Source organism: Betta splendens, chromosome 6 (genome assembly GCF_900634795.4).
Source record: "Betta splendens chromosome 6, fBetSpl5.4, whole genome shotgun sequence".
Taxonomy (NCBI): Eukaryota; Metazoa; Chordata; class Actinopteri; order Anabantiformes; family Osphronemidae; genus Betta; species Betta splendens.
In genome coordinates, this window is record NC_040886.2 from 3,145,025 (window position 1) to 3,166,584 (window position 21,560).

General features: G+C 40.8%; 1 protein-coding gene across 3 annotated transcripts in view; it reads right to left on the minus strand.

Annotated features, from left to right (window-relative positions):
• LOC114857999 (guanine nucleotide-binding protein G(o) subunit alpha) overlaps positions 1-21,516 on the minus strand; it is a 69,004-nt gene extending 47,488 nt beyond the window's left edge. Inside the window, exons 1-3 of one of the 3 annotated variants that reach the window (XM_029154987.3) lie at positions 20,833-21,513; positions 19,995-20,037; positions 7,574-7,715 (exon numbers count right to left, since the gene is read on the minus strand). In XM_029154987.3, coding sequence (XP_029010820.1) covers positions 7,574-7,715; positions 19,995-20,037; positions 20,833-20,950 — 303 coding nt within the window. In that variant the 5' untranslated portion in view covers positions 20,951-21,513. Of the gene's footprint in view, positions 1-7,573; positions 7,716-19,994; positions 20,038-20,832 lie in introns of all 3 variants that reach the window. The other 2 variants (XM_029154986.3, XM_029154985.3) reach the window with 2 other exon arrangements.
• Between the last annotated feature and the right edge of the window lie 44 nt (positions 21,517-21,560).

The window sequence follows — 21,560 nt, forward strand, 5'->3', positions numbered from 1 at the left end:
CCATTGATTGCAATAAATGCTTGCGCATCCAGGAGCCTTATTGTGTCATTGGATTAAAAGACTACACTACACACACAGTTCTGTGTTTTTTTAAAACAAGTCCTAAGTTTTATTAAACTTCACAATATATTTCCACTGTTCTGCTAATAAAACCAAAAGCTAAGACTCATTACTTTCTGCCTCCTTTATTCTCTTGTCTCTATGCCTCAAGTCCATCGTTTTCTGCTGAAGACAAAATCTGCTACCGGGCTACATAATTTGTCTTAAGCAGCTGGGAACTAGTTTGTAACAAATGGAGAACCAGTACATCAAATCACATTTAAGACAAAGCCTATTGTCTTCTTACTGGTATTTTATGCAGCAAAATGTCTTAAGTTGGTATAAATTATGAGATTACGTTGAATTTATAGTGAAACTGCTGTTTGGTAATCATAATAATACATTACTGTTTGGATCATGTGTTCAACAAGCTGATCACAGTCTCTTGTGCTGCCTTCGTCAAACTACACTGCCCATGTGCAGCCGGTTTCATTCTTTAATGAGCAGAGGGAACGTTATCATCAGAGGGGCGTTGTTCACGCACACACACACACACACGCGTGCACACACGCGCACGCTCGCACGCACAAACTACCTGGTTTCTCTAACATCAGCCGGCTCACTGCCCTTCTCTCTCCTGCTCTGTTTAACCCTGCATCTCCTCTCTCACTTTATTCCATCACCCTCCTCTCTTTGTCCCTGCTCTCCCTTCAAACGTCTATTGAGACACAAAGTGTTTTTCAAATGTTAGCTATGTACATGCAAGCCGCAGTCAAAATGCAGCTGCGTCCTTTCTTTCTCACTATGAAACAGGCTGTAGAGTAGACAGAAACAACTGTAATAAATGGATGTGGCACAAATCAGTATAACTTCAGTATTGTTGAAGGTGTGCAGTCTGTCTTATTGCAGATTTTCTGAATATCAAATGATACTATGGCAAACTATAGACGCCACCTTGGTAGAGGAATGCTGAATCTACATGTTCACAAATGTCAGCTGGCTGCTCAACCTGCCACCAACATAACCTAATTATACACTGTTTGAGTATATGTCAATAATAATGCAAACACATTTGGGAACAAATTTGTGTTATAGATCATCAGCAGAACGGTCGAATGAGCAATGAGCAATCAGTGCTTGTGTTGCACAAACCTGGCGAATAAAACTGAACTGATTCTAAGTAATATATTCCACCCTTTATTGTTTTAGCATGTGCTGTGAATTTTAAGTAAATTATGTTTGTGTTTTGAATGTCGGGGGTAGCATTAGCTTACATTGCTAACGGTGGCTTGTAAATTAGCTATAAGTGGCTGGGAGCAACTAATTCAATAATATTTTCATTTTGTAGGCAATATCAGCTTCACTGTCGATTTCTCTTGGATGAAGTTGCCGGATTCCACTGCTGATGGAGAACGTGTCTTGCGAGTTATTAGTTTCAGGCTACATGTAAACAAAGGACTACTTGAAACTTCAAGTGCCAAGAAAAAGATAGAAAAAACAGCTTGCACATAATGGCCGAATGAGCACTGAGTAAGTAATATATTCAACCCTTTCTTGCTTTAACTTGCGCTGTGAAGTTTGAGTTACACTTACGAGCTGCTGCTTGTCATGTTTTGAACTGTCAGGAGTCGTGTTAGCCTATGTTGCTAACGTTAGCTTGTGCATTAGTTTGACTTGCGGCAATTCTCATACTAATTCAGTAATTCATTTCATCATTTTGTTGGGAATATCAGATGTCCATGTATCATCACAGAGACTATTGGAATGGACAACCGTGTTTTCTTGACAGCCACTAACAGCAGATAAAGACAAGAAAAGGGCGGCTTTAACACTGTTAAAATATAGCCTTTTGTTAAAAAAAAAAGCAAAGTCTGAAAATTTGTCTGTAAACCTGGAAGAGTAACACACCTTGCAGTCGGTTAATCTCCCGACCTACATCACTTAGACCTGGTCCTCGAGGGCCAGTGTCCCTGCTGGTTTTCCAACTCTCCCAGCTGATCAACTCCATTAGGTGTGTCAGTTCGCTTTTTCACCTGCTGATTGACTGAACACACCTGATCCAGGTAATCAGCCGTAACTGGTGCAGGGAGAGTTGGAAAACCAGCAGGACAGCGGCCCTCGAGGACCAGGTTTGCCCACCCCTGACCTAGACCTATCTGAGTCATCAGAGCGCAGTGCATTCTGGGTGACCATTTTCAGCCACAACACATAATCCTGCTGCTTTTCCCTGTTTTTTCTGGACACAGACCATCAAGAGTAAAGGTTTTTGCTAATTTTAATAAAATTTCTATCAGAAATTTTATAACACAACTTGCTTTTCAGCAGTAAACTATTCTTTTAAATATTTGTAGAATTTTTTTTCTTTAAATTCCCTCCATCTTCATTTTAAGGACCCGAGTGAATAGTGCTTGAACATTTATTCAGCAGTGAGTACATGCATCTATTTCAAGTCCGCTATCAGTGTGTGCATGTGTCATGTCGCCCTTGGACATAGGCTTTTGGAATGTGTTGAGAGCAAGGCAAAACACTAGATTGCCACAGCAATCAAGGCCAGGGAAATAAACAGAGATGGGTTGGGTGGGTGTAATCAGAGCAAGAGGTGAGGGTATGCAAAAGAAAAAAATAGGACAGGGGCAGTTTAATAATTGTATAATAAAAGAAGATGAAGGAACTGAAGAACAGAGATAGGTGTGTGGACACCTACTCAAACGGTTATCAAAGTGAACTGGACAACTCTAAGACTTCTGGATATTTTCCAGAGAAGTCAGTTGTAGAGAGCAGTTAAAAGATAGCAGAGACTGCAAATACATTCTTAGTATAGTACTTTGTGTTGGGTATATTATATGCCAAGTAAAAATTACCTGGCAATAGTGATGGCGTAACTTTTCATAACAAAAGTATTCTAGGGTTAAAAAGCTTCAAAGTAGAGGTGGCATTTTTGAACCCATCTATGCTATGTGAGTTTTATTTATTGTATCCCATCTTACTGTCTTAAAATATTTATGAAACATGTCTGAACACTCAGTACTGTACAGGTATGTGTATGTTACTGCTGTGGATTGGACTTTCTGTTCCGTTTCTGTTCTGATGGCACCAACCAAACGACATTTCACCACTTCACACACATACAGATGAGAGCATGCAAATTGCTGCACACTGCTCACTGTACATTAACTAATATATAGACGCTTTAACTAGCTATGCCTGCTTTTATTGCTACACATGGTGGTATATTTTACAGTAACGTTCTACATACTGCACATTGCTTTTCGTACAGGTTCAATTAAAGTTTAGTAGTGCTGTCATAATTGTGTTGCATTCAGTGCATATCCATAGAGACGGGATTTTTTCAGAAGGTCAGAGTAATGATTTGAAGTTGGTATAGATCGGTGTCTTGCTCTTCACTTTGTCAGGTCTGATACAAGAGCTGGGCTCTTCGTGCTTTGCTGGAAAGACAGTAACTATACAGCACATGGTGTACACTGGCTCCTTACTGCATTCGGAAATAAAAGCTGAACCGGCAGTGCATTAGCTACATTCTGATTGATATCTTCCATTCAGTTCACAGTTTCGAAATTGAGCATAAAAATAATCTTAAGCCTATTCTATCTGTGACAGGCTTACAGAGGCAGCCGGTAAAAGTGTCTACCCCCACCGTGTTTGGGTTTCAAATCTGCCGCGTCAGTGGCGGGTTTGTACTGCAGGAGGAGTGTGTTACGTCCTTCTGGCCTGTAGGTGGCGATTGACTCCCACTTTTGGTCCTGAAACATCGTAGTTGCTTACGTCATATAGGCTCTTGTAGAACAACCAATGATCAGGTCTTTGGTGGCCTAGTGGTTAACGTGCATGGCCACAACGTTTTTTTTTTTGTCCGGGGTTCGAGTCTGAGTGGAAGCAGTTTTATTATTTTAATTATTGGAAAAACAGCGTCTCATCATCATCATGTGATCACGAGATGACAACGTTGTATTACTTAGTGCATGAATCGCCAAGACCATGAACCGCTGGTCGCGTAATAGTATGAAGTTATGAACGTAAGTAAATTATGGCAAATTATGTCAGTTTAAAACCGAAAATAGGAAGCTGAACGGTGCGCCCTCCCGCGTGCAGCGTTCGATTTATGGCAGACAAGCTACTGTAACCCTGATTTCTTGCTGTTGGTACGGTCAATTTTCTTTACGTGGAATGCTTCTTTAATGCACCACACGGCAAGACAGTACGGCACATGTACACTTTTTTCTTTACGCCGCTCTCACCCAACGCGCGTCACATTTTCTTGTCCCCCGTCAACAAGGACAGGTAGGAACTAATGTTGATGACAAATAAAATCACAGTAGCTGAAATGTCACGTTTCCCAAACATAAAATAAAAAAAATAAAAAGGAATACTAACTAAGGTTACACTACTACAATTTAAAAAAGTGAATAAGGATGATCTAGACCAGAGGTCTGCCACCGGTAACACCCACGTTTTAAATGAAAAAAACAAACACTGGGAGCCGCGGAGGGCGGCAATATTATATTATTTGAGAACATTCAACATTTGTTTTTTAATCCAAAGAAGACATAAAAGTCGGGGCTCAGAGATCTAACCGATGCTAAAACATTGTCAAGGCATCGACAAGGACAGCTAACTCGCTTTTCCCTGCTTCAAACAGCTGTTTTAACTGAGAGCAACCTGTGCGGCATCACCGGTCAATCTGTAAACGTATTAATTTTTTTTTTGTAAATAAAAATAATGTTTGCCCTGTTCAAACCTGCATGGGGAATTCTGAAAGCGGCTGAGCAACTTCGTAGGAACACATTTCATATGGTACAGGTGAAAGGTACACTAACAACCCAACGCAGCGAGGCTGTAGCAGCAGAGAAACGCAGATCTTTGTCCTGCGTGTTGATGAGCGTTTCCCATCCCCCAGTGTCACCGCTCTGGGACGTGGATGGCCACGCCCACTTTCATTCAACAGACGGACATGAAAGAGGGAATAACGAAATAAACAGCTGGTTAACTTCGTGGGAACATGGCTGTAGCTCTGCAATGACTTTATGTGGTACAGGTGAAAGGAGTAATAACGAAATAAACAGCTGGTTAACTTCGTAGGAACACCTTGTAGTAGGAACTGGTATATTTAGAAAACCCAGTAGTCCTAGTGTTAAGGTGTGTGAACTGGGGAGGAGACGGCAGCAGCGACTGAAGAGCGACTGAATAGAGTTGATGTCTTCCCCGCTGACAGGCGCATTCATTTGATAATGCACGTACCTTGGCTGACAGTTCAGTCAAAAACCATACTGAATCTTTATTAAACCGTCCCTGAATAACAAATATGAACTGCAGTTTCTTCCTTGATTATCCATGATTATTATGAAAGAAGCGCAAATCTTCGCCAGTCCAAATTGTGCAATTAATACTGTGTTTACAATAAAGGTAATAAATAATAATATTAGTATTTTCATTTTAAAAAGCACTGCATATTTTAAACGAATGTCGAAGTGCTACAAATAATTTAGATCAGAAAGCTACGATAAATACATACGTTTTTTTTTGCAGAGTAAACGTATGTAGAACAAACTACTTGCTGCATTAATGAGTCTTAGACCTGCAGCTGATCACGCCGCCCGATGCTGCCCAGTCTCTCACGGAGCTTTGTCTGGAGCTGAGGTATTTCTCACCTGCTGATCGAGTAGTAGCAACACATTAGCATGTCTATGCGCCTCTACGGGGAGGGGGAGGGGTGTGTAGATTTCCTTTGCGACTGTGAGCAAACATGAGACAAGCAAAAGCTTGGTCGAACTCAGATCCAAGTCATCTGAGTACGAAACACATCACATTTCATTCGATCTCGTGTTTCATTCGAGCGGCAGTCGGGAGCTCTCTGCTAAGACTGCTGCCCCGCGACCCGTCCACGGATGAGCTTCGATTAAAAATTAAAAGCAGAGGTTTTTTGTTTTTCGTTTTTCTCTAAACGAAAAAAACAGCTTAAAATTCAAGTCCGTGTGTTTTTGTTAAAAAATATTTTTGTTCAGTTTATTGGTTTGTAATGCGGTGCTTTTATTCAGGATAGATAGACGGGTGGGAAATCAAAGTTTTGAAACGTACACGGGCGAATAAGTCACATCAGCCACTCATTCAGTTACAATGACACGCACAGTCAAAACAAATTCTCGCTACATCTCGTGCACCACTGCCCCGTTCCTCTCGTAGCTTGCATTTGCACATCCATACATTTGTGTATTGGTCACTCTCTGTCTGGACACATGACTCCGAAACACGTCACGTGTTTGTGTAAGAGATTGATGTCTCCACCAAATTATATGCAGAGGTAACGATAGAACGACTTTTTGTTTTCCGTTTGTCTCTAAACAATAAAAACATAACACTCCAATTCCGTGTCTTTTTGTAAAAAACAAATATTTTTGCCTGTTTTATTGGTTTGTAAGGCGGTGCTTTGATTAAAATCCGTTTGCCGCTCATCGAAAGAGAAACGAAAACGCCGGTGAAAGTGGCTGGATGGACGGATGGGAAATGAAAGTGTTGAAACGTACACGGGTCGAATAAGTCTCTCAGCCACTCAGTTACAATGACACGCACAGTCAAAACAAGTCAAACTGCAGTTCTGCAGACACAGAGTAAACGCGTAGGAACAAACATGTTGCTGTAATGCGTCGCTGTAGATCTGCTGATTTCTGGCGTCCTGTCAAAATTACGATCGACAACTGCTGTAAAACAAATTCCTATGATTATTACGGTTATTTACGTAAAATCTACGACTATTGGAAAACATTCATTAACAAGTTGTGGAAGTTTAAAACCTAAATAAGCGGCTGTAGTCGCAGATGGACTGCGCTCTATGTCTTTACTTGCGCATTCAATTATATTAATTAAACCGCGACGCATAATCATGGTATTATGTGAAGCCAATATGTTGTATCAGATGTTAGAGCGGTGGGTGTGTACATATTTTTAAGAGACGCCTTCTATTTAAAGACACGAAAAAGCTGAGGAGAATGAAAACAAGAATGTGTTGCTGCTGTGGCGCTGCCTGTTTTAAACCACACAGAACAATTATAACTTCGCAGTGAACAGAAAACAGCTAAGCCATCAACAAGTTGTTGCCCTTCACACTCCCCATGTTTGAGCACACAACAGATACTTAATAGTAAAATAGGTCTGGTGTAATATATGTGTGTTACAGGTAGAAATGAACAGTCGGACCTCAGTTACGCTGTAGTGCTTTGGAGGCTTCTAATCAACGCTGCGCCACCTGGTGGTTAAAACGAGACTAGCGTCCTGATTTTTTCCAGCCGGCTGCAGGATTAAAAATCTTTAGTCAGCGACGCACTCGCTGCGCCGTGGCGACGCGGCGGTACTGCAGTAAAAACCCTAGTCACTTTGAACCGCTGCCACTGTATACTACGTTTCAGTGAGACTGCAAAAATTAGGATTGTATTAGGAGCATAGTGAATATTAGTGCATATATCAATGTGTATCACCTCTATGCATTTAGAAAATGTGTGTAAGCATGAGGATAGGTGCTGACCTTTCGTTCTTTGTCTCCATACTCCAGGCCCAGTGTGTCCATGGCACGGACTATGGCAGCCAGAGATTGAATGGTGTTGCTGTAAACGACCGGCTTGTACTGCTTTACGTCGTCGCCAGAGAAACCGTCCTCATGGATGATTCTAAATAGGCACAAGGACAAACGATTTAGTGACAATGTCAATTAATTTTAAATAGCAATACATGCTTATACAGATATGGACATATCAGTGCAGCAAAAATATGAAAATCCAAATAGCTTAAACTATAAACAACTTAAATAAATTGCACTTGATGTGCTGTGAGACATAATAAAATTGCTTTGTAAATGAAGGGGGGAAAAGGTTTTAGAACAATGGCATAAAGGATTACACGGGGGAGGGGTCCATAACCAGTAGGCTAAACTGACATTTAAGGCAACAGTGCTTGCAGCAGCCCATCCTACTGTTTTAAATGTCATGCTGCCTTTCGCTGCAGCTAACACAAGGACATAGCGACAGAGACACTCACAACAGACAGACAGTACAGATGGACAAATCAGACAAAGTCAAACACAGGAGAATGACAGAGAGATGGACGGCCAGCTGCACCCGCCAGGACAACACAAAACAGACAGGACAATAGATACATAGAGACAGAAACAGGTTGGGGCAACAATGTGAGGCAATTCAAAGAGACATGACTGAAACATAAACTAATTAGGACGAACAAGTACTGCATGCAGAAAGAACATAAAATAATACCTTATTACTTCTTTGTTTACAGCATCATCCCCTATTATCATCGGATTGCTCATCCATTTCTCTTACACGACCTCTGTGCCAAATAGCAATAATGAGCAGACTGACTTGAAAGCTCTCCACGCTGTAAGATAGCTACTGAACTTGTTCTCCTGATTAAGCAACTAACACACTGTTGATTATTATAAAGATAATATAAATATCACAAAACATTTATGAAAAAAATGACCCACAAGTATGAAAGAATAGACCCCAAACGGATCATTAACGCCCGGTATCCTTATAATCACACACAAGCACACATGTACTGCTCACTCCATCTGCTCCAGCTACACGTAAGCAGCAGTAAACAGTACTTAAACCCTTGCTGGTTCTTCTCAGTCCATGTCTTGACAGACCTTTTCTCCTATACTAGGTTTGTACACTAGTGTGTGTGTGTGCGACCATATTTGTGCTGTGTGAGTGTGTCTTTGTGGTCTTGAGGACGGCACGGTCCGGGGAGGTCTAATATATCAAATCAATCAGGCCGCTTCTTACTCCTACAGTGTATAAATACACCTGGCTCCTGTTTACTTCGGTGACTTTCACACACAGGGACAAAGAAAGTAAGATGAATATTCTGTTGTCCACATCAGCTAATCTATCTGACAAGATTACAGGGTGAGAAATTATAGACAGAGCAAAAGAATAGACTCATTGAACAATATGCCTGCAAAACTGTTTTGCAGGTTTGAATGCTTGACTCTTAACTTCCATCTTGCCTAACAGGCACTTTACATAAATGTATCCCTATACCTTGCTCTAGGGAGGTAAGACAAGGACACCCTCGTAATTGAATGTTGCACTTCTGACTCTTCATAAACAGTGAGTGAAGCTGAAATGAATTGAGCATATTTTACAGCAGGATGAGTGAGCCATGAAACATACTAAAAGTTAGGTTCTACAATCTGATATAACAATGCATCAACTTACATGTACTTTACAGTGTTTGATATTGAAGCAATTCTAGTAGAAATCATTGTAAGAATCATTATGGTCTAGCTACAATGTTATTAGACTTATCAACCCAGAAGAAAAGATCCTGTAGGAGATAACACAGCTGAACTTCAATGAAGCAAAAGTTTCAGATTAGTGTCGTAGCAAACATTCTTCTCTGTTCTGTGTGTTGGGCTGGCTGGCCTGCTGACGTGAGCTTTCATGCATGAGGACCTTTTCTCATTACCCACTCTCCAAGCCCTTCTGTCAGCAAAGAGTAAGTGTGTATGGGTGTGCAATTTCCTGTCGCTTTGGCACAACCCACACGGTGACCTGAAACATAGTTTAGCTTCACACTGTGCTAGACAGATGGACAGAGAGACAGACATATGGGTAATTTAACCAGGACTAACATTATTCCATTATATCATTATGATATTAAGGCCAAAATGGCCACGACAACCAACAACATTAACAACAACGTCTAAAACACATTTAATCTTTTATAAAGTAAATCACATGAAATGATCTAGTGTTCATGAGCAGGACACTCATTTTGTGCACATTCTATATACAAATGTTTAAGTATAACATACAGTACATAACTAAAATAGTGAACTGAGTGTAGTCTACCAACAGCAACCAACAACCGCTGAATCACAAGAATAGGATTATAGGTGTGTTTAAGGACTTTTTACGGCAGAGCAGGGGTGAGGTCCATACTAAAGCAATGGTGTTGGTGCTCACATGATGTCCGTGCTCACAAAAAGTGTGCAGCAAACATTTATTTCAATCAATCTGGGGCAGCTATCTAAACCTGCTCTGATCAGAACATCTGGGATGTGGAGGCTGATGACATGAATTATACGGATATAAATAACCATGTTTTGCTGTACAGTATGATATGTTTCAAACAGGATGATGTACGATTATTGATTATTTTGAATTAAGAAGGCTGATCGCATGAAAATAACAGAAGTTAAGGACAGCTGAATTTAGTACTAACATTTACACAATTACTAGAACACAGAAACTACTGTATGAGCTTAAAATACAAACACACGCGTCCTCATACACTTTATGTTTCACTCTCTTTACTCAGTCTGTTTATTCCCCACTCATATTTTTATCCACATACCTACTCATGTGAACACACACATTGTGCAATTAGGCCTTTATCTGGGTTCTGCATTGTTCCTTGTTGCCACTGTTTGTTCTGAGAGAGAGAGAAGCAAGCGCATGCACGTGCACTCTTTGCTATGTTGAGCATCCACTCAATTTGAGTTTGTCAGAGCTTTTAGTCATGACAAAACCATGCTAGTCAAGTCTTGTCATCACTGCTGGACAGTTATTCATACCACAAATGTGTGTGTCTGTAGCAGGTTAATGAAATGAAGGAGGTAAAAAGAATAAACTATGATGGGTATGTAAAGAAAGCATGAAAGAAGGAGGAGATAAAAAAACAATGCCATAAATAACCAAAGGTGTCAGCCACACCTATACACACGCACACACACAGAAATAGAGGCATTTGCTGCTTTGTCATTTGGCTCAACTCACTTGCCAACACACCTTAAGGTCAAAGAGCAGACTTCTGTTCACATAAAATACCTTTGCCTGAAGAGACAGGAACATATTGAGGCCACCATCTTGATATACTGTAGGTTAAAAGATGACCAGACAAACATTCCTGCTGCCTGAAATGTCTCTGGTGATGGCCTAAGACTACTGGATCAAAATATCCATTTGTTCTATACTTACTAAAAACACCTTGTTAACAATATGTGAGTTCTAACAAGCCAGTGGTTAACATGAACATATGAAGAGGGATTGATGGCTTGGTGGATTTTAGCAGTTACACAGTCATAATAATCATGTTTGTTGAGTACTGTAGCTTACTGTATGAAAGAGGGCTGATTTTGAAACCAAAGCCAAAAAGCCCCCAACCCACAAACCCACTGCACACAGCATCCCACCTTCCACCGCATAATAAATAAAAGTCCTTGGTACAAGTTTTTTTTCCCCCCTTTTTATTTAGCACTCATGACAATATTTATTCTGTATGCATATAAATCCATCCAACACATAAGACATAACTAAGAATTAATGAGCCACATGTTGACTAAAATAAACTTTTCTATAGGCCTGAATCTCAAATATATACCCGATAGCTACATGTACAGCATTATCATTATGACGGATTCTGTTTAGCATTGCATCCCCTCTTCCCAGACGTCGGCTTGGTCATGTGCTGTACCACAGTTCTTGTGCCAGGGGACACAGTCTGCTTCACAGTAGTTCAGCACGCACGCACGCGCACGCACGCACACACGCACACACGCGCGCACACACACACACACACACACACACACACACACACACACACACACACACACACACACACACACACACACACACACACACACACACACACACACACACACACACACACACACAAAGCTGTAATTATTCTGCTTGTATTACATCTGGGAAGACCTCATTAAATCTGCCATTAGCTCTCTGTTTCACTGCCACTTGTTATCTCCATCGGCCCCTCTCCTCTGCCGAGACCTCTTTGATCCCTTGTTCTCATGTCCTGTTTCTCCTTCTGTAAATTCCGCACCTAACATCACACTGGTCTGTCAGTGTCTTCTACTCAGTGCCATGTTGTGTTTCTCCACCTCTCAATCCTCAGTCTGTAATATTATTTAAAAACCAGCATTGATGCACAACACACTCTCCCTCCGTGACAACTTATTTCTACACACACACACACACACACACACACACACACACACACACACACACACACACACACACACACACACACACACACACACACACACACACACACACACCTGGTAACGCTTAAGTCTTATGTCTGACAGTTACAGAGTGTGCAGTGTCATAACTGTTGCCTAATTAACAGTTAGAGAACAACAGCTGCACAAAAAGTCACACCCAAAGTCTTGCACTAAAGTCTTGTAATTCATTTATTATTGGAATCTGTTTTCCTGTCTGAAACACAGGTGTTAGCAATTGCCATCACGCAGGACTACAACCAGATGGGCAATGTTGTTACTGTACATGTGAATTGGTAATCAGTTATGAATAAAATGTGAAGAGCTTAGTATTTTTAGTGTTGTGAAGAGAACACCTGGTGAAATACTAGACCATATGTGGTCAACTTCTGAGCATTGTTTTGCAAACAGTCACACTGTCACTGTCTTGACAAATCACACCTTTGCCTTAATTTTTCCTGCAATATGTACATTTCAGGCTAGGTCTTGCATGCTTCACTGCTAATCCACAGAAGATCCCAGTTTTAAAGAAACAAACATAGCTTTGTAGATAAAATGGCCTTTAACTAAATCATTAGACACACATTTCTGGTATTTCTAAAGTCTTGCTTTTGCAGAAGCAAAATCAAAATACTTAGTTTATTATCATTTCAAATTTAAGATAATACAAATAATTGTTACAATTGCTACAGTACTCAGTACAACTGGGGGTAGCTGTTGTGCAGAAGCAGCTGATGTGATCAACATTCTAGCCTGTGTAATGCAACATGTCCTCTGTTACAGTCAATCTGAGTCACTGATAGATTGTTTGAACCTTCTAATGAGAAACATCAAATGAAATGGTACAGAAAGGGAGAGAGTAACAGGACCACAACTTTGCATAGTGTGGTGAAAAAGCAATTATTAAGTTCTTCTGATTTACCTCAGTGGTAAACAGGAAAATACTACTGTACATGAGTTTATGAATTTTATGAAAGTTTATGAAATATGAATGTATGGAACATTTTAGGAAAGTTAAATCACTGGTTGTTTGAGATTGTTTGCGATTAAAAAAAGGGCCCAAATCTTGCATTCAAATTTTTCCTTACTCCCTGGACATATAACCATGGATAAAATTACATTAACTTTAAAAAGCCATTTTTTGCAAATATGCAGCACATATTAGGAGAGAAAACAACAATTGTATAATTTAATGCGAAGCAATGCAAATGCCTGACACAGAAACTATGCTCAGTTTCTGTTCAACTATGTATTTGCATTGTCCTAAAGTCAGACAGACATTGTGATGGTGTTTTAACAAAGCATCACAAATATACTTAAGTATTCAATAAGCTACAATGAAATGGATGTATTTCCTTACATTTTTATTCTCAGATATAATGCCAACACAAAAAACACAAACATGCCTTCAAAAACACACTTATGCAGCTCCAAACCCAGCCAGTCTCCATCAGCTGACTTAATATCAGATGAGTGTGGTCATTGTAACAAGACTCCATTGTCTTCGCAAGACCTGAACTGACACAAAGCGCACGTCTACATGTAGTACTCGAAAAACTAAACAAAAAGGTGCACAACATCCCAACATCATATTCACATAAAATGCACAGAACACAAACACATAGGTCTGTATAGGTGTACCTACTCCCTGACACGTGCACACACACGCACACACTTTCCTCCCACAAAAGACCTTTGTTTTTAATAAGAAGCCCCGATTAGCGCACAGACCACACAGTCACACTGACCCGGTCTTAAAACTATTTAGACCAAAAAAAAAAACAGAGGAAGGGATAGCAGGGGTGGCCTGGAGCAAAAGAAGAATATTTATTTTCAACTTCCTATATTTCCCAGAGATACAGCAAGTGCCAGCTAATCGTACCTTAATCCTGGGTGACTGTAACATTGAGTTAGATGCCATTGGTTCCAAAAATCCCTCATAACTGCTACCAGGCTTTCCAAGCATAGTGTAAACCAAACAAGAGTGTTTTTGTGTGATATGACACTATTGGCATCAAAAAAAATTTTTTGACATGCTCTTTCTTTTGATCAGCTGGCTCCGATAATACCAAACCCATACCATTTAGTCACGGCAAAAAACGTCCTGCTTGAAGGACTTGGTGGTTTTGCAGTGAATCTTCAAGGATAGAATGTGGACTTATAACTACAGTATATAGTGACAACACTGCCAGCTCTACCAGATCTCATTCACTCTAGCCCCAAGGTTCTTTAATCTGAAATAAAACAATGCAACTGCTTCTCAGCACTGTCATCACTACAAATAGACAGCAGACAGTGGTGACAATGAAAACCTCCACTAGCTTTCTGAACCTCATCCCATTTAGGTAATGAGCATCTTGGAACCATGTCCCCATTTATTTCAGAAGTTAAAAACTCCTGTCGAAACTCTGGCTCAGCCAAGGCCTCAACATGGCTAAAGTCTTGATATTTTTATCCTCACTACTAATTGTCACACATCAACATCATAATAGACATCATACTGTAAGTGACCTAATTTGTCTCCCCCAACAGAAATATTGGCATCACTTATCTTCATGACTAAAATCATCATATTTGATAGACAAACATTTAACTGCTTCTCTGCTCCAAGGTTCAGTGTGTGTTCTACTTCTCATTCTTAATTCATTCTCTCAGTCAAAGGAAATCATTAAATCATAATTGTTTGGGGGCTAGGACTGATACAGGGTATTAATCTGAGGTCATAAGGCTGAACTGTCAATTCTATAACATTTATTTGGAGAGGACTACACATTCTAAGAGACTATCACTCCTGTAAAGAGTGGCAGGTACAGTGGTGAAAAGTAGCTGAAGTAGGTAAATTTAAAACATGTTAATTACTACTAGTCTCAAAAGCCATGTGTGTGCCATGGTTACCCAGTGCGCTTGCCTGAAAATATATTATCTCCTGTTATGGCAGGTGAAACCACAGACCTGAACACTATTTCATCACATTTGTGGTGTGATTATATTTTAGTTAAAGGGTATGATGATGATACAGTACTGTATGAAGTAAAGACAGTCCAAAGGCAAAGACACGTTTAGGAAGAGTTTAGGAAGAGTGTTGATCATTCAGGTTGAGTGAAAGGAGCATTTCAATAAAAACAGGTCACCGACTTAAAGGTGTGGTTCTGTTCAATAAGCCTTTTATACACAGCACAGTCAACAGTGTATAATAAAAAAGCCATGTTGTCATAACATCGGCCATAAAAAGACATTTATAGCAAAAGCATAAAACAGTACAGGACATTTATTGTGTTGAAACTACTTTTCCAATGGGTTTGTTGAGAAACTGAAAAACTGTTTGAACTCTGAACTAAAAAAAAGATTTTTTAAGATTCTTATTACATAAGAATAAAAAGTTGCCAATATGTCACGGAACAGTCTGTGTTAGAAATAATAAATACTTACATATTTGCATGTTTTGCATGGCAAGCATGCAAACTTTAAATCAGACTCTCTACATAGCAATACATTTGATGGTACTGTAAATGCAACATTTCTACACGTTGCTTGGATGTGCCAGTGAGCACGTGTGCACACGCAAATCACGCCCATCATGAACTGATGCCTCGCTGTTATTTCACAGCTGACTGAGGTAGCCAACCAAATGATTCTGGTCACGAGCACACCCACGGGTACACGTAACCAATGGAGGGTGAGTATCTGGCTGACAGACTGTTTCAGATGACCAGTTACCAACTGTCTCTTCAAGCAAGTTACAAGTTGGTGCCAACATGATCCCCCCTTCCCCTCCTCTGTTGCCTGCTTTCTCTCCTCATGTTTGAAGTTTCATGAATGAGAAGGCTAATAATTATCAATACTGCACAGAGTCCAGGAGAGGAGTGCCCTTTATGCACCATCCTTCAAAATCCTAACCCTGTCTCCCTTCGTCACTTCCTTACCAAGTTCCTTAATAAGTGAGAACAGCTTTGATCACTTGTAGGTCTGTCTCTTGTTGCTCAAAATGATTTTACCTTCCTATTGTAACTTCCCTAACCTCATTCACACCCACTCTTCCTTCACCCCGTGTCTTTTTTCCACCACTCTTGTACCCTATAAGAATAATCTTTCCATCCACACTTTTTTTTTCCAGTGTTGTAAACATCTATTTTCCTTCATTTCCTCCCCCTGCATATGAAACCACCACCTATTTCCCTCCCCTCCCCCCTTTTATTCCTCTCTTTTGTGGCTTAAACCTAATTATCCCCTGTTCTGGAGAAACCACACACACACATGGTGGGAACGGCCTGTGGGAAGCAGTGCAGCCGTGAGGGACCGGCAGCATTTGTTCCCCCTTCGGCCAGTCACCTCCACTTATGTCAGCAAGGCACAAACACACATGTGCATTGTAAAAGATGAAAGAAAAAAAGAAAAGAAATTGAAAAACACAATGTAAGAAATTCTGCAATTTACCAACAGTGACGATTGATGCAGTATCATTTGATTAAAAACCCAAAGTTGCAGACATGAATAATACAATGAAAACTATAATGTTGTATTTGAATGTATTTAATAAACAAGGATAATAAAATAATGAAAGACACCAACTCTCTCTGCTTTACACAGAAACGTCTTCTCTTCACAGTTTATATGGGTTGTAAACTGTTAATGATTGGTAGAGAAATTAGCTGTACATTTAATCAAGTATACATGTAAAACGATGCTATGGCTACCAGGTGACCTAAAGAAATCAGAGGTACTCTGTGCTCACTTGGGGAAAACCACATTTCCTAACAATGCTTGCTGCATCTGTAGCATCTGTCTTGGTTAGAAAAGAAAGCAGATGGAGACACACCAAACTGCAGTACAGGTACCTCCTGTTTTAAATTTGGACTGTGCTTAGCAGCGTAACCCAAAAACATCATAAGAGTTACTCATTTTAACCTTTGCCGCACATGCTCCATAACTATACAATTGATCTAATTTAACTGATTCTAAACCTACAAAAATTTAAAACCTCATCTATTACAAGTGTTTCCAATACCACAGCTAAAAGCCTTTGTCTGTTTGTGGTGGTTGTTTTGTAAAACATTACAGTAGGCATTACTTGCTAATGAGGTAAGCCATTAGAAAAACATTGTGTCTTTTAAGCATATTAACCAAGAATTATTAATTTCTGCCTGGGTAGGAATCTGCTAATCTCTGTAGACTGCCTCTAACCAAGCCATGAATGCACTAAAGAGCATAAAACTGTACAATAAAAACAGCTCACAACATTTCAGTACAGAGGGGAGTGGGGTGCATTGCATACACACCCAGGAACCACAAGCAACAATATGGTTTATTCAAAGCTGCTGTGGCTGTCATTGCTCCCTGCCTCCTTTCCTGATCAATGAAAATATTATTATATTCAATTATTTCTCTCACACATGGCGTGCACTGCTGGAGAGGTAGGTTTCCCAACTAGCCAGTGAGAAACCCTTTGCACACGTCTGAACACACCAATCCAATAACAGATGGTGTATGCCGCACACACAAATGCACAAGCTGCTCTATTCTCTAAGTGATGGATGCAGTTTTCACACATGACCAACATCCTTGAATTCCTGGTTCACATCCTACTGTACACTCACTGACAGGTTACCATATATATAAAGGTTATACACCAAGAAATACAACGCCTGTTCATGTTCACCCAGTGTATATTATATTTCTCTATCAGTATTGTCATACCCATAGCCTTTACTCATTCATCCATCCATATGCAACTGGCATCTCTAGATCTTTCTCTCTCTCATACAAAAAGAGATTTTCTTTCTGTACCTACGGCATATGACAGACAGTCTGGGCAGTAAGTGTAGTTTTGTCTTCACTGTGTTGTACAGAATGTTTATAGACTAATTCACTCACTGGAGTCACAAGCACAGCTGTGACACATGCTGAAGCCAATATACATGTCATAAAATCTAGATCTATATCTAATCCACTCATCTCTGCCTCTCTTCCTCTCTCTGAAGAACACACACCCACACATGGTCACTTGTGCGTGCCCCAGATGTTCAAAGCACTGTGAAAGAAAATGCAGTACAGGCTTTCTACTCCTCTGATGCAGTTCTGGAAATAGCCAAGCATCTCTGAACAGGCTTCCCTACCAGGGCGCTGTCCACCACTTGAAAAGCTGCTTCACGCTCTATAATATAAGACCTATTTGTAAGGAAATACAGGCCATAGAATTTCCTTGAAAGAAAAAATGTATTGTGGTGCTTTCTGAGTGGAAAGAAGCATGCATGGTGTATCAACTACACCCACATATTTAAAAAAGGGTTGTCTGCCAGTTACAGTTACATCTTAAAGTGCAAACAGGCACAGAAGTAAAAATAGCAGACAACAGAAGCATGGAGGTATCCGTCTGCAACAATTAAAACAAGGGAATAGAGAGTAAAGCTAGCTACAGTATATGGCTTCAATGTTGGCAAAGCATTTAATAACTAAACAGTCATGTCTTTGAAAAAAGTGTACTAAAGGAACTAAAGGAGCCAGCAGTTTTTCAACTTTTCATTTGGGTCAGTCCAAGTCATAAAGGGGGGAAGGTGAAGACTTGCGCAATCGTTGCATACAATTACTGAAATGTTAGTGTACTACAGTATACAGTATACAGCCTCTGGGAGAATGGCTCAGTCTGTGAGGAGAATCTACTGTGCCGTGGGAATGACCGTTAACAGCAAAGCAAGCAGGCTTATCTGGACTCACTGAATCATGGCCTCATGTGATATGTTGCTATACGACAGCAAAAAAAAAGCCTATTACTGACTGGAACACACTTGGCTGTTTGTAAAATGACACAGCAGAGTAGACATAAAACCGACGTCCAATCCAACTGGATTATGGAAATAAAAGCTGATCTTAAATAATGCAAAGATATAAAAAATACAATTAAAAGGCACAATAAAGGTACTGTATTAAAAGGTCTAAATTATGCAGAGATCCCAGTAGAGGTAATATACAGAATAATGCCCGAGAAGAAAATGAGACAGCATTAATTAAAATCAATCCTCTCCCTGCCAAGTATCACAGGTACACGTCAAGTCTCTACAGGAGTAGAAGAGATATGGTGTGGTAGGAGAAGTAGTAGTGTTTTATCACATTTGTAATAGCCTGACCCCTGGTCAGTGAGAAGCTTCCACAGCCAACAGGCTACTTGGTGTTTATGTCCAGATACTACAGGCTGCAGCAACCACTGGAAATCTAAGCTACCTGAAACAAAACACCTAAACAGTTATCAAAGTGAATAGAGTGAGTTATTAACTTCTACTGTAAGTGTGTTCTCAGTATTGTACTTGTACTACTGTATTTACAGCATCTCACAGTAAATACCACTGCAGTAGGTTTAAAGACGACATTAAAATTACAATATGAAATACTTCTACAGTGTATCAGGGACCACAAGCACTGATGTGGATGTTAAAATCAAAGTGGATTTAATCCTACCCAAAGGCATTTATCTCTTACAAGCCTGTGATAGCAAATACACCACCTCCTGGTCCAAAACCTTTTTAGTTAGAGTGCCACTGAACGAAAAGTGATGTGACACTCACAGATCTAGTTCTATGGATGACACATTTTATGATACAATTTAACACCCCCCCCACACACACACACAATAAGCAGTATTGCATTATTTTTCCACATCTACTTGGTGCATCTTTCCACCCACATACAGCAACATTAGCTGTTTGACAAGACCAGTCACTGTTTGGGTTGTGGCCTGAGGTGCTGTAGACCACCATCAAGCCACTGCTGCAGACTCATTGAGTTCAGGCTGCATATACCATATACTGTATATGCTTGTGATGTGAGAGTTTGCTCAAGAGGCAAAAAGCAAGCGCAAGTGAAGGCCACATATACACACTATAGGGTTATTAGACCGTGCTTATTAGAGACTTACTTCATCTGTTTGACGATGGTGCTTTTTCCTGACTCTCCAGCCCCTGAGGAGACAGAAAGACAATGTAAACAAGGGTGTATGTGTGTGTTAGTGCAAGTGTGAGAGCAAGATGGAGACAGAAATGGAGAGGGGGTGGGGTAAAGTGAGCGACAGAAAGGGGAGAGAGAAAGGGGAGAGAGAGAGAGAGAGAGAATGTAAGAAAGGGAAATTCGGCCTCTTAAAAACCTAAGTGAATAAGGACAGCAGCAGTGGGGTGGAGATGAAAGGAGGAGAAAGTAGCTGCACCCATTTTCCTTCAGTATCTTTTTTTCCATCCCTCCTCCATCTTGAATATGAGTAAGTGAAATAGATTAAAGACTTATGGACTAATTTTCCTACAAAGCATCAATGAATCAATCCATCCCATACCAATCAACCATTCTTGGCCATGACTGACCTTCCACTGCAGCATCCTGACATTTTTTCCAGGCATCCACCTGCAGTTATGGTCTATGATGTAATTCCCAGCTTTTACCCACATACTGTACTGACTGACTGCTTGAATCAAGGTTTGGATAAATTAGGCATTATTAAGGAAGGGGCCTTAAGAATATCAGGGTGGGCCTTGAAGGGAAATATTCAAAAGACACTTTTTTTTACAGATTTGTCTTTGACGTTCATAATGGATGTCATTTTTTTAGTTACTGTATCTGCACTAGAAGCCTCAATGGTGATCATCTCCTGGCAGCCACCCCCACCCACACACACACACCACACCTTACACCCACCCGAGCACACGGCATTTTTGTGCCGTGGCCCTACAGGCCCCGCTGTGGGGAATTTCAGCCGGCTCTCTTACCGAGCAGCAGCAGTTTTACATCTTTGGCCGCGGTGAGACCGTCCTCCTTGAGGTTTTTCTCGATGGCTTTGCTCCGGTCCAGAGCCGCCCTCTCCTCTGCGCTCAGGGTACATCCCATGGTTAGAGAACACAGCTTGATAACGTTACCGGTACAGGAATCCACGGGAGAAAAAAAAGCTATTAAAAGGTGGATTCAATGACACTCGAAAAAGGAAACAAAGCTGGTTGCAAATCCTTTCAGTGTGCCGTTTATTTCCTCCCTGTGCGCCTTTCGATCCTTCTGTCTCTTTCTTCAGCTCTCTGGGCAGCTCCCTCTCTCGCTCTCAAGCCGGAGACGGCGCCGTTAAAGCATTTAAAACAAGGATCCAGTCGGTTCGATCCACGGCGAGAAAACGACACGATGTAGACTCCGCAGTTGGTTGTTTCTCAAGAATCGGTCTCGGCGGTGGTCTATCCAGTCCGTGCGTCCGTCCTCCGTCTCTGTCGGTAAATCACGGTAACGGTTCTCTTCTTGTCCACTCGTCGATAGCTCGGGTTAATGGAGCAGCGCTCGCATAGTTTGCTTTCAACGCGTCGTTCTCACAGTGGACCTTCCTCCGTTTGGCTTCTCCGGGGCGGGCGGCGAGGACTCGCTCTGTAACGCTACTGCCTCCCGGTAGCTCTGGTAGGGACTCGGTGCTTCGTTCGTTCGTTCGGTTGTTCGTTCAATTGCAGGTTGCTGACGTCAG